Raw genomic sequence first — 13,499 nt, 5'->3', positions numbered from 1 at the left:
AAATATAACCAAATATGGCCAATATTGTGCATGCCCGACCCCATCATATCGCATAAGATAAGCAGAGTAGGGCCTGGTTAGTACCTAGAGGGAGACCACTGGGGTAAACCAGGAAGCTGGTGTGAGTGAGTGCTTGTTGGTCAAAAGGTTTGTTAGTGCAGTTGTGTGCAGAAGAGCTTCTGCCAGTCTATGCCAGGGGAAACTGTGGCTACATACATGGCTTATCGCCACAGAGTACAGAGTGAATGGAAATCCCATTATTTGTGTCATGTGTAAAGCGCTATACAAATAAGATTCCCTTACCACCCCTTCTACAAATATGAAGACATTTTAGACAAAACCAAAGTCTGTTACTACTGGACACTTTTCAGAGAGTCAAAAATGGTGATTGCTAAGGACTTATTTTCCTTTTTTTTGATTGTCCTTTTATACAATTGCTGCTCATTGTTCCTCCTAAAGTGGACACATCATATATGTGGCTTATAAAGCTGCTTTTCCCCACCAACGTTTGCCTGGAGTGCAGCAGTAGGAATGACACTGAAAAAGCTTTCACTTTTAGCTCACAACATGTTACCAAATCGATAACGCCATGATGAACACACTTTGGGGGTCATTCACCAAGTATTTGCTCATGCGCAAAGCGAGTGCATTGTCTTATTTATACATCAAATTTGGGGGCCTAATACTGTAACAGCTTGCATTAGCACCTGCCTTGATAAATGACCTCTTGCGTAGCTGCGTACCGAACGGGTTTGGTGATGATTTATAAATGTGGAGGACAGTTTTGTGCTCCATCTAAGATGCAACAAAAACTTTTGTCAGTAAATGAACCATCCAAAATGAAGAGGATTACATAGAACTACTCCACCGGTCTGTTTTTGATGAGGAAACGTCACTATAACATGGTTAAAGGCTCAAAAAAGTTCATTTTGCATTATATGTCTCTTTACAGCTTTCACACAGTGTTGTTTGTCCCACCTTTCTTCTTCTACCCCTGTTTTTTTTCTCTTTTACTTACCCCTCCCCATTCCCACTTTGCAGACAGCATTAGAGTTATGGCACAATGAGACGCAGACACTCTAGCCCCGCGCACCCCCCACCCTTTCTTCTCAGGTGTCAATCAATTTACATAAAATCAACTGTGCATGAAATAACTTCATTGAAGGATTGGACTCTTGATGGTGATGCCTTGGGTTATTGCCTCTCAGCCTTAAGTAAAAAGAGGCAGGAAAAAAGAGCTATAATGTGACTTTACTAGCAGACTTAGCACTAACCTCAGTGACCTGTGTATCAATCAATCAATACTAGTTTATAATATGTCCCGGGGAGACAGAGAGAGTAAATATGTGATTATGAATACAGTGAGTGATGTGGTGGGCCAGATCTCTAGTAGAAGTGACTTTGTGCTTGTGAGAGACCATTGACTGACTTTTTATTGTATTTCGTCATGCTTTAAATTTCATGGCAGCAAAATATCAAGAGTTCTAGCTTAAAATAACATCAATGACCTTGCTTAATCATTCAACACTTCACTCGCATTTTTGTAAATTTATTTTGTGTGTGTGTGTAGCTATGGCAGATGTCTGGTGTTTGATCATGTGACAGAGAGCAAGCTTGAGATGTTGTCATATGCACACGTCCTCATGGTCAACACTCTGTGTAGTGATGGGTAGAGTAATGTGAAGCAAGAGTGAAACAAACTATGGCACAACGCAAGAAGAAAGTATACTTTGTTTGGAAGAAAACGGTGGCACTTTGTAAAACAGGAACATAATATTGGCAAATTCCAAAATGTGTTTGCTTTAACAATATGTTGCCAAAAGAGATATGATATACATATGTTATGTTTTAGATAGCTCATTTGCTATCGCTGAAATCTTTACGCATCAGTTTAGGTCCTCTTATGTAGAAATATATAATGTGGAATGTTCCGCAGTGTGGCTTTAAAAATAAAAAAATAATGCCTATTGACTGGAAATACAAAATATCTTCATTGTACCATGATTTTTTCATGTACACCTATTCTCGTTTGTCACGAGCCTCAGTTCCATGTAATCTTTTTGTTGCTTCAATCAACTGTCAATTACTTTAACATGCCGAATCTGTATTTTAAAGTCTCTCACTGAACCATATTTTATCTCGCTCGGGGTGATGCAGAATACCTTTTTCATGATATCCCCAGTGTTATCGTTACCTGTCACCCCTGGCCAGGCAGAAAATAATGGGAGATAATGAACTGTTTTGCGGGCTACCTCTCTCTTTTTCTCTCTCACACACACGCTCTCACACACATTTGCACATTGCACCAGCTGTTCATTAGCCAAAGTATGCAAACCAAACCCCCTGACTATGGACCCCTCCCTCATCCCCTCCTAGTCCTTATACACACCTCACCAAATCCATCCTACTTTATTCCTTACTTTATTTACTCCTATTTCTTTGAGTTTTGCCAAACATATTAAAGTCTTCGACCTTGGTCTAATTCCGATATTCCAACTGCGCATCGGGTGAAATCTTTGCCGTTGTATAACATTTTGCTGGGCATGTTTTGGCGTAACAGCCGATCCATAATTTATGAATCCTCATCTGACTGACAGCCACGCTGCCGGTCAAAGGAATATTTACAATAAGCCTTTTCTGTTGATTCCTACCTGTAAGCTTAAATGCAGATTGTGTTTTACCTTATTCCATGCGATCGATTTGGAAAGAACAAACTTTCGCAGGGGGAGCATATTCTGCCTAACTGTCTTTTTTTTAGTTTGAGAGTTTGAGTAATCCTGTCTTCATCTAAAGATCTCAATGTTGTTCCACCTGCAGATGTCATGAGGTGGTGCTCCACTGGACACAGTTCCACTCATGTAAAAGCTCAAATTGCCTTCACTACAAATGATTTCTTGCGTACTGTATATCTGGTAGCAATCGTTTTTCAGCTTCATCTAAACGTCTTTGCCAGCTATACACGACCCTGGCCTTTTGCAAGCTCCTAAAAATCGGGCTATTATTGCTTTTCGTGTTTTCCTTAGATAAACATGTTAAGTTATAAAGTATAAAATATAAATGCCAAGGTTCTCGTAAGGAACAAAAGCACAGTGCAGGTTTGTCTTCGCCGCGTTCGCTTCTACTATAGGATGATCTATAATTAATGAAGTGGGGGACCTCCTGTGTGGCCCCGTGTCATCAATAATGCTTTAAAGGAAGTGTTTAGGATTGATTGAGAGCCACAGGAGTGCGTAGGTAAATGTGATGTTTGAGTGGCGTTACCTGTTGGCCAGTCACGAGGAGGATGGAGCCCTCCTTGGCGTGCACCACCTGCCGGAATACATGGTCCAGGATGAGCAGTTCACTCCAGCAGTTCTGCAGCAGCTTCATCTGGTCGTCAACCTGGGGGGAAAAGTACAGAAGAGTGTGGAAGTTAGTCCAAGTAAGGTTGGGAATATTTCCATTTATTTTGTGGACTTTAAAGATGCATTATACGGAACTTTTTATGTGAAAAGAAAAGTTGATATATATGCGTATTTTACCTTGTAGTGACCTCGCGGCTGTATGAGTGGTCAGCATGGCGCATTTACTTTCCATCACAGTGGTCTCTAGGACGCTTTAGGATCAATTGTCTGGAAGGTTTTCGCTGCTGATGGACCCTCTCACCAGAAAACCTACAAAACAATTGATCTTGGAGCGTCCTAGAGACCACGGTGATGGAAAGTAAAGGCACCATGCTGACCACTTATACAGCCACTGGGACACTACAAGGTAAAATACGCATAAATATCAACTTTTTTTTTCCGCATAAAAAGTTGCATAATGCACCTTTAATCATCGACTTGGTATACACTACTGGTACATGAACAAGGCTTTTCGATACCAACAGTCATTAGTTTGTGACAGAAATCTAAGAATTGTGAGTTCAAATTTGGATAGTGAACAGATGAAGAAATGAACTCACGGACAAGCAAGTATGTCCTGCCCAGGAAAGCCAGTTATTATCCCTGGTAGGAGCAGGGATTGAACTGCCAACTTGTATGTGTTTATGTATCGTGTTTCTTTCAAAACAATAATTGGGGGAATGTATTTTAGTTGTTCGCATCATGTGTTACAAGCTGTAGTAGATACCACTGCGAGCTTACTGACAGGTCAATAGCTATTGATCACGACTGCACCGTGGGCATTGTTTTTCTCCAAGCTAACACAAAGCCCTAAAGTCCCCTGCACTCTCTTCAAATCCTTCTCATGTGAACATTCTTCCACAGTCAGTTAAGCACTTCACTGTACGAGCCTGACTCAACAATGACACGTTTGTATCTGTTTGCCCTCCGCCGCCTCAGCATCGTGATTAAGTTGCACATTATTTCCACCCCTTTTGAGAACCAAACCGATGGCCGCAGGTGTGCATGAGAAGGCACCGGTCAGACACTGCAAAAACAACCGCCACTATTGTAACTAATGGTCACTTCCCATGCTCAGCGGTTAATCATTAGCGCAGACAAAAGAGCTTGCATTGAGATAGAAGGAATGATGAAAATGCAGGAGATATCACAAACTTTTTTTTTTTAGTGTGCGTGTGTGTCTGTGTGTCTGTGTGTGCGGTGTTGCTGGGAATGGACTGATTCGTGGGACACTGCGGGGGTGTTGTGGATGACTTTGTTGCTCTGACTGTGTGGGAACTCTTGTCCACCACCAAAGTCAACAACATGGCAAGAATGCAGATCGATACGTCTGTGACAGAAGCAGGTGCAGCACGGAGGCTGCCAGAATGAGCTCGGTTTGGGCAGAATAGAAAGCAATTTGTAAAGAAAATGAAAAGCAGGTCTGTGCCAACAAAGACTAAAAAAAAAAAAACACACAAGACTTCAACTATTGCTTATTTTTGTGTTGCAGTGCCTCGTCGCTGTTTTGTTGCTTTTTAATTGTTATGACTGCGACAAGAACCAAACAGCTGAGTACATGTTCATGCAGACATAACAACTGGAAGATTAGAGGATTAAAAAAAAAGATTGCTCTTAGGAGATTTTGAGACACATCCAAAGAAGACACCTCTGCCAGGGCATTGGATCAGCCTTAAAGACACAGGCCACCGTTTTTACATACTGAGATATGTTCTGAGCTTAGACGAGCTGATGCGTAACTGTCTGGTCTTTGTGCGTGCCCTCAGTCACGCAAAACGACCAAAGATGTTGTTAGCATTTGGCCTCTCCCAATGTATTCCTATAGCTCCAAACGGGGGTGAAGTTGGAAGCTACCATGCTCTTTCACGGGCACGCACAAAGACCAGACAGGTACGCATCAACTCGTCTAAGCTCAGGTAAGAACATATCACAGTATAGAAGAACTGTGTGCCCTCAGCCACGCATAAAGACCCAAGATGTTGTTCGCATTTGGTCTCTCCCAGTATATTCCCCCTATGTTCTCCTCAGGTAAGAACATATTTCAGTATGTAAACACGGTGGCTTATTCCTTTAAAATTGTAATCTTAAAGGTTCACAAAATGTTGAAGCATCTGAAACTAATCATTTCAACCCATAATTGTACGTCAGTGTTTCAAAATGGAACAACTTTTCGGATTAGTAAAAAAGCCTATCAGAAATCAGAGCTCAATTTTGAAATGTTAACACTTCAACGTCTCGTCCTAAGTTTTGACAACTCTCTAGAACTGTGTCTGTCATCTTGAAGCCACATACCCCAAGTCACACAGAAGAAATCCCTCAGGCGACAGCCCTTGCGATATATTCAAATGTTATACTATTCTTTTATCAAACAGGACAAGTGACAAAACACAACAAAGTGGGTGCATTTTGGGCTTTTGACAGTAACAAGGACGCTTCTGTCTTTGTCCATTCCTCATCTTTTCCCCCTCTTACATACGTATCTGCTTTGTGTGACTTGACACTTCGGGGGCATCTTAAACAAATTCAAATTCGTTCATTAAAATCATCAGAGGACAGTGGAGCGACCGCCAAGGGAGAGATTTCACCACACTATATCTTAAAACGTACCCCTCCCTGACCGACTTCAAGTGTCGGGGCCCTCATCAAAGGGCTGTCCTGACTCTGCCTGCCTGGAAGCTAATCTCTGACACGTGTCCCGGGTCATCAAAGAAGGGGGGGGTGGGGGTATCGGCGAGCCTGTTGAGGGCACGGGACACCCAGCGTGGAAGTGGAGGCGTCGGCGGTGACAGACAGGCTGGTGTATAGTGCGGGCAGACCATGCGCTGTTTCCCTGACAAGCTCTTCCTTTGCTCAGTCAGATGCCACATGGTCGTGCCATCATTCCAATTATAAAACTCTGGGCACAAAGCAAGCGGGCACTGAAATGTATTTGGAGCGACTTCTTCTCATTGCTTCTGACAGTCATTTTATATAGGACAACGTTTACGTCTCAGACCTTTGGTAAAATTGTTCTCAGTTATTTCATCTATAGTTATTTCACTTTATTCCATACAATATGAACCCTATGACCTGCATTGACTTCCTCATTTGTCAGTTCTTAACAGCTGAATACTCTGAGCTATTTATCTGTGTATCTGCAGTCAACACAATATTGGATAGTTGCCAGAAGCTGATTATCACTTACCAGGATTTTTTTTTTCTTTTTTTTTTGGAATATGGCATGACAAAGTTCAGGAGGAGTTTGTTGAACTTCATTGTGGTGATAAAATGAGTCACTGGTTCTACTGGGTAATTCTTATCTCATCATCGGCTAGGAAATTTAGATAAGACTACTACTGTACTCTCATAGTTATTTTACAATAAAGTGCGCTGGCAGTAAATGGGGTGATGTGCTGTAAAACCATAGACTGTAAAATATAATAGACATCGTCTGCTCACTCCTCCCCGTTTGCCATAATGACCACATTCGAAAGGGGATCTTTGACGGATTTACAGACTCCTCCTACCCAGCTCTGACCGAGCATGTTTCCTAAAAAGGGCATAGGGGCGGGATCTTCACTGTAGACTCTGCGTACAGTGTTGTTCGGTTGTAGCCACGCCCACACCACTAGCTCTAATGCTAACGGCCGGTCAAACAAAGTCCGGCCCTTATTAGTATACGAGATTTCTAAAATGTACCTTACGAAAACCAGCCTGGTTGCTTTAACTGTAACTAACCCAGCGTCATCACAGGAGCAAAATCAAGCTGTAGAAAGATTTGAAAAGTGAGAAACCCGGCTTTAAAGTTGCTTAGAACGTGTGTAAAGTGCAATGCTTTCTAATGGAAAACTAGCTTACAGTATACAGAGGTAATACAGCAATGGCGGGCACAGGCACATTGAGCTTCATTAGCCTGTGTTTCTCAGCCGGTTGGTTCAGTGGGTTGTGGGACTTTGACAAAAATTGCTCAGGGTACAATTTGTTTCAATTGGGAGCTTGAAGCAAATATACTCTTGTCTTGTGTGACTACCGGCAAATATGATGCCAGAAAAAAAATACACAATTCTTTTTTTTTTTTTTTCCCACAAAATGACCATTGGCCTTTTTCACAGACAATGAACAAACGCTTTCAGACAAGTCCCGGGTTCGTCTTCTCTGTCCTTGGACGGCACAAAACTTATTACCTGGATTTAGCTTCCAAGATTCTCCCTGATCCTGAAAATGCACTCCCCAGAAACCACTTCGAAAACTCCACATTTAGGACTTCTATTTTTCTAAAGCGCGGTCTCTTAAATATTTCAGTTCTTTTTTTTTTCTTCCTTTTTTTAACCGCACATTTTTTTTTTTTAGAGCCAAAAAAAAAAAAAAAAAATTCAACGCAGAAACTTTCAACTCGAATTCGGCGAGTGATGAAAAATACATATCCTCCAAGAAACCAATTTAACACCTTTATGATCGTTCAGGCTGGTGGGATCGATGCGCGGATCAATCGCTTAGGCTCATAGCTTTTGTTCAAAACCATGGGCAGAGATTAACGGGATTTTCCGAGCGGCGCGAGAGAGAGGAGATGAGGGAGAGCGGTAAAAAAGAAGAAGAAGCCGGGGCTGAATGAAAGCGCCGAACGAGACGGGACTTAGGGGAAATTGCAAAAATAAAACAGAGTGATTAAGCGCAGAGATCGCCCGTATTTCTTGTAAATTAATTGGAAACCGAGTATTGGGATGATAGAAGCGATGCTCATTCATAGCCCCCCCGCCAAGAGTGGAGCAATTATCACGGCGCGTTGAGTCAAAGCAGGCCAAAATCCTAACCCCCTCCTCCATTTTTTTTTTTCCTGTGCCCAGTTTTTTGGTCTTGTGCCACGAGCATTGTTAGGCATGTGAGGAGGGTAACACAGCTGGAATTTGATTTTAATAAGTACATGCATTTTTTTGAAGTGGCCTAATGAACAGATTAAGAGGATCTCCTTCTGTGGAGTGTTAATGAATGGAGGCGAGAGGGGGGGGGCTATCCGAAAAGGCACATACACACAATGCGACCATTATAAACAATAATAATAGCTTGCTGGAGCAGAATCAATGCGATACTACAGGTGAAGTTTGAAGCCCACATCAATGCGGAGGGATTCTGGAGCGCGCGCTAATCTTTTGTTGCAGTCCGGTCTTGGCATCTGTTCGCCTTGAGCCAAACAGGGCCTTGTATCCACCTGGGAGCATGAGCATTAATTCACCTAGCGAGGCGAGGAGAGGCGAGCCGCTACTTCCAAACACTTAATTATTTGGCGCGTTGGGTGTCGCTCATTTTCAGTTTAGGGCCGGTACGAGAGCTCAGGGAGGGAGAGCTGTTTTTTTTTTTTTTTTTTTTTTCTGTACCAAGCACCCACTTTGGATAATTGGCGGGCACAACGGAGCACTTAAGTTTTGCTGACCTGAAAAGTGAGCTTGTTTATTTACGGCTCAGGCACATGTCAACATGTTACGTTAGGATGGGAAAGTGAAATGCAAATACGTGATGAAAATACCGATTTGGTGAATATTCAAAATAACCAAATAAATGTTTAAAGTTTTATAGTCAGACAGACACAACAATGCAATTTATCAGTAGTTTTTAAGAGTTTCCTTGTACTGAATATTTGTCACGATTAAACCCAACATACCAGATTTTCTCTTTTCTACAGATTTGTCACGTCCTCAGTCATTTGTAAAAGCAGACTTTTGTGAAGAGCTTTTCTAATTAGGCTAGTTGTTGTCAACATTACCTTGACAGTATTGCTCCCTGAAAGTTGCAAAACGTGCTTTAAAGGGACTATACAGAGTTTAAAAATGTTAAAATGATGTATTTTCCTCTCCCTACATGTTCCAGCAATGTCCTGAGGAGTAGAATGAGCCCAGACCTGTTCACCACAACTGCCTCTAAAATCCTGCTCTGTCACTCAAAAAGTTGTTACTTCGGGTCCGAATATCCGTCATGCGTGAGCTTATTATAGAAGCTGCAGTTACATGTATGACCTGAGGTGGCAGTAGTGAGTATAACATGGCCAACTTGCATCAAGCCCCTTTAACTCCCTTGTAAAGAATTGTAATGTTAGGACTTGGGTAGAAAAGTTTAGAAAGTGTTGGATGTGGAGCGTAAGAAATTACTTTATGCACTCCCTCTTTTATTGTTTATAAAGATCTTCAATCAGGATGCATCTTGATTTAAAATAGTTGGCCCACAATGATTTAAGTGACAGATCATCACATGTATCAGTGTGTCTTGTTTCAACCCACTTGTCACCCACAAATAGAGACATATCCATCAGGAAAAATAGCAGCGTGAGTGTCAAAATCCCTGAGATGTTCTGGGAATGTGACCCGCTTGGATTGGGCAATGGCATGTGGATGGGGAGACATTTTCGACAAAGTTTGCCCTATAGCACAGATCAACAGGGGATGAGAAGAAAACCATTAAACCACTGTCCCGTCTACGTTCCGTCCCAAAGATTTGTGCAGTGGGTTACGCAGGTGCTGTGGCTGGCAATGTGATAAGAATCCTGGGAAACTGAGCATGTGTGCCATGACGTGCTGGATGAACAGAGCGAGCCTAAAAGTGGAATGATAATACTGGCCGTAATTTACCGAGTGGGGCTTCTGAAAAGACATCGATTTGTCACCCGACTGTCTGTTGGGGAACACAGCCACAATCCGGGGGAAACAATACACTGTATGTTGAGTCACAATTAGGTCACTTGGTTTGAATATAATTGATTTTGTTTATCTAGTTATTCCTCAACAACAACAACAACAAATAATATATAATCTGATTTCCTTTTTTGTTTAATTCTACTTTAGTCATAGTGTACACCTATTTAGACCTAATTCGGTCCAAGTTGTCCCATTATAGACCTACACAGAAAGCTTAGCTGACACTTAATGGCAGACCAGTGCCATGTCTGTCCATCCAGACATGGCACTGGTCTGCAGAGCATTAGCAAATATTTGAATGAATCTTAAATATGAAAATAACAAGATTTACAATAATAGCGTTGACATAATTGTTGTTTTTTTGGTCATCCTTATGTGCACGCCAACTCGATGCTGCATCCACAACTCCTAAATAGCAATGGGTATTTGGAGACGTCTTGAAGAATAATAAACTGACCGAGCTTTCATCAGCTGGATAATGAACTACGAGCTGCTGTCAAGGGGGGCCACGCATTTGTGTATTCGTCACCATATGTGTATCCTATGGCGCATGCCTCCGAGTACTTCATGTCCGGGCACCTGTTTGTTGGTTGCGTGCATGTGTGCGTGCGTGTAATCCGCAGTATCAGGTAGTGGAGAATGCCAGTGGGTTTATCGGGTACGGAGCCCACAGACACCCAACACTCTTATTATGTCCCTAAACAGTCATAGAGATGCCACTTGCCTAAAGCAAGTTAACGAAATGGCACTGTTCTCCAAGACTGGCTAATCCCTCCTGTTTTTCATGACTTGTGACCAATCCACAGGTTTCTGAGCTTCCAATAGTTACAGAAGGACGCTTGGTCAGGTCACCTCTAGTTATGTAAATGATCCCATCCATTCCTTCTTGAAACTGTTTATTTAAGACCTGTAAATCTCCACAACTATCAATAAAAATGTGTTGGCGTCAGGTTTTTCTTAGTCAGCCTGTGAATTATCAGTGGCCCGGGGCGTTCACACACCGCTCCGGTCCTGAATGAATGTTGCATTGTGTGTGCGCGCCTGCCAGTGTGTGTCAAAGTGTGTCCACATGGGCCCCGCGATGGATCGATCGCGTCCAAGCCCCGAGATTGATCGGTTCCCACGATGACGGCATTAACAGACTCAGGAGGCTGACCTTTGACCCTGGGAACACTTGGCTTTTCGATTGGCCCGTGCTCTCTCTCTCGCTCTCTCTGTCAGTACATCTTCTAACCCATCTGCACTTCCTGACATTCTTCGACTTGTCCCATACTCGTGCTGGTACAATGGGGAGAAACTGCGAGAGCCAGTGTAGGATTTGGATGTGCCCCTTTCCTTCCTCCCTGCGGCTGGGGGGCTTTCATCTTCCATACCAGCTTTTGTCCAGAGAGTTGTCGAGACAAGAGGAAACAAGACGAGTGCCTAATAGGGTCTTCCTGCAGACAGACACAGGAAAGATTTTTTTGACCTAAAATGTGACATCTTTGTCAGTGGTGACCCCTTGGAATATTAGGCATAACTGAAGCATATACGAGTCACTTATTTGCCATTCTTTTGTCTTTGTTTGTTTTGAGTGAACATGAGATGTGTTGCTACCATCAAATTAACAAGATTTTTGTCATTTCTGGACCATGAGTCTGTAAATAAATAAATGTATCTATCTATATATCTATTTTAGTTCCAGTACCTGAAAGATTACATTATTTTGCCCACTGTTTGTTTTTATTCTTTCGTTTTTTACATGCATCACACAATTTTGAATTTAACAGGAACATGGCACGGCATGAAATGCATTTCCTTCTGTTTTTGCCAGGGAAACAAGACTTGTTTACTCAAGGTCGCTGATAGTGGCCACAGACCATCTTTGTTTGATATGGGCCCTGGGACTGCATTAAGCAGGCACACTGAAACTTCCCTATTCTGTTTTTACATGATGCATAAGCATATGAAAGGTAGGAAAATCAATGTGAAGAGACTCAGCTAGAGAGGAGTGGATTCTATTGGATTTGTCTCCGCATTGTTTACATTGGGTGACGCTAAAGCTTTTGATTAATAATGTAATAATGCGGTAAAACATGAGAGAATAAATAGGACTGATGTCTGCTCACAATGAAGCAACTTGGATGAACGGGTTGTGCCTTGAATGGCATTTGCTGCAACACTTGCAGAATCAAAATGCACCTCACAAAGCAGACATGCCATTCTGTTTAACATACGTGATTTAAAATGCAAGTTAATCCATTAGTTAACCGCTGCATGCTAACAAGAAACACATTCTTTTTCTCTTACCTACGCTTTTGTTTTTCGTCGGCTTCCCCTCACACACACACACACACGTACACACACACATGCACGCAGGCACACACGCACACACGGCTGAAATCTCAGGGCTTAGAGCTCAGAAGCTATCAACTAATTATCAAAAACACAGAGAGGCCCTAATCAATTATTCACATGAACATTAGACCACTAATACACATGCAGCCCAGGGAGGAGCATCTCCCAAAAGTAACTCTTCCTTCATCTCCGCGCACTCACAAGAGCTCGAAGGCAACATCCATATACCTGAATATTCTCGCCACTTCTTTCCCTCCTACCCCCCCATCAAAACAAACGCACGACGCCCATGTTAAATGAGCGGCGTACTGTCTGCGAGGGTTCTCAGCACCGGGAAAGGTAGTGATGATAGAAATCACATTGATCTGCTAACCCACGCCTAACAAGATTATTCCAGCGCATTGTATGACTATAACATATGTTGTGGGTCTAGCGTAGTGGACTGGCACAGGTTAAGGCATAAATACGTTTATTTTACATCAGCTTGAGAGCTTGGAAATGACGAGCTTGGTCATGCCGTTCACAGTGCTGGATACATTTTGAGATATGTGTTTGGAAAGGCATCTGACACAAAGCCCATGAGAAAATGATAGTCTATTCAAAGCACAATGGGAGGGTTTCAAACTTTAAAGGGTGAGCATCTTTCTCTCTTGAAGACTGTGAATCAGGCTACAAGGGTCTACATCGCAAGACAGTCATCTGGTTTAAGTGAAGAAGAAGCAGAGCAGTCATTTTGGATGCACACAGATAGTAAAACGCTTTATGTAATTGCAGACCATGTTGAGGAGGTGCGCGTCCACGATAAGCGTTTGAGACGAGTGTACAGTCAGCTGCTTTAAAATGCAAAGACTGACTGGGTAATTCCTTCTGTCTGAGAGGCTGGAGACACTCCACCATTAGCGTTTGATGCCGCCAGATCACATTCTTTGTTAAGGGGAGGGGGGTCGGCGGGTGGACAAATGCGCGGAGAAAACCAATGGCACGGGTCCAAAATATCACTGTGATCGGCGCTCTTCATGTTCAAATTAAACATCTGAATGAACTAATTGAGCGTTTGCCGGGCGCTCCCGTGATATGTAAACCGCTGCAGCACCAGGAAGATGAGGCGCAGGGGCAT

At 42.6% G+C, this 13,499-nt stretch overlaps 1 protein-coding gene across 3 annotated transcripts in view; it reads right to left on the bottom strand.

Annotated features, from left to right (window-relative positions):
* nr5a2 (nuclear receptor subfamily 5, group A, member 2) overlaps positions 1 to 13,499 on the bottom strand; it is a 61,860-nt gene that overhangs the window by 21,209 nt on the left and 27,152 nt on the right. For all 3 annotated transcript variants that reach the window (XM_079575531.1, XM_079575533.1, XM_079575532.1), the window contains exon 5: positions 3,262 to 3,381. In XM_079575531.1, coding sequence (XP_079431657.1) covers positions 3,262 to 3,381 — 120 coding nt within the window. The remainder of the gene's footprint in view (positions 1 to 3,261; positions 3,382 to 13,499) is intronic.

Source organism: Gobius niger (genome assembly GCF_951799975.1).
Source record: "Gobius niger genome assembly, chromosome: 17".
NCBI lineage: Eukaryota > Metazoa > Chordata > Actinopteri > Gobiiformes > Gobiidae > Gobius > Gobius niger.
This window is presented reverse-complemented; position numbering and strand designations above follow the sequence as displayed.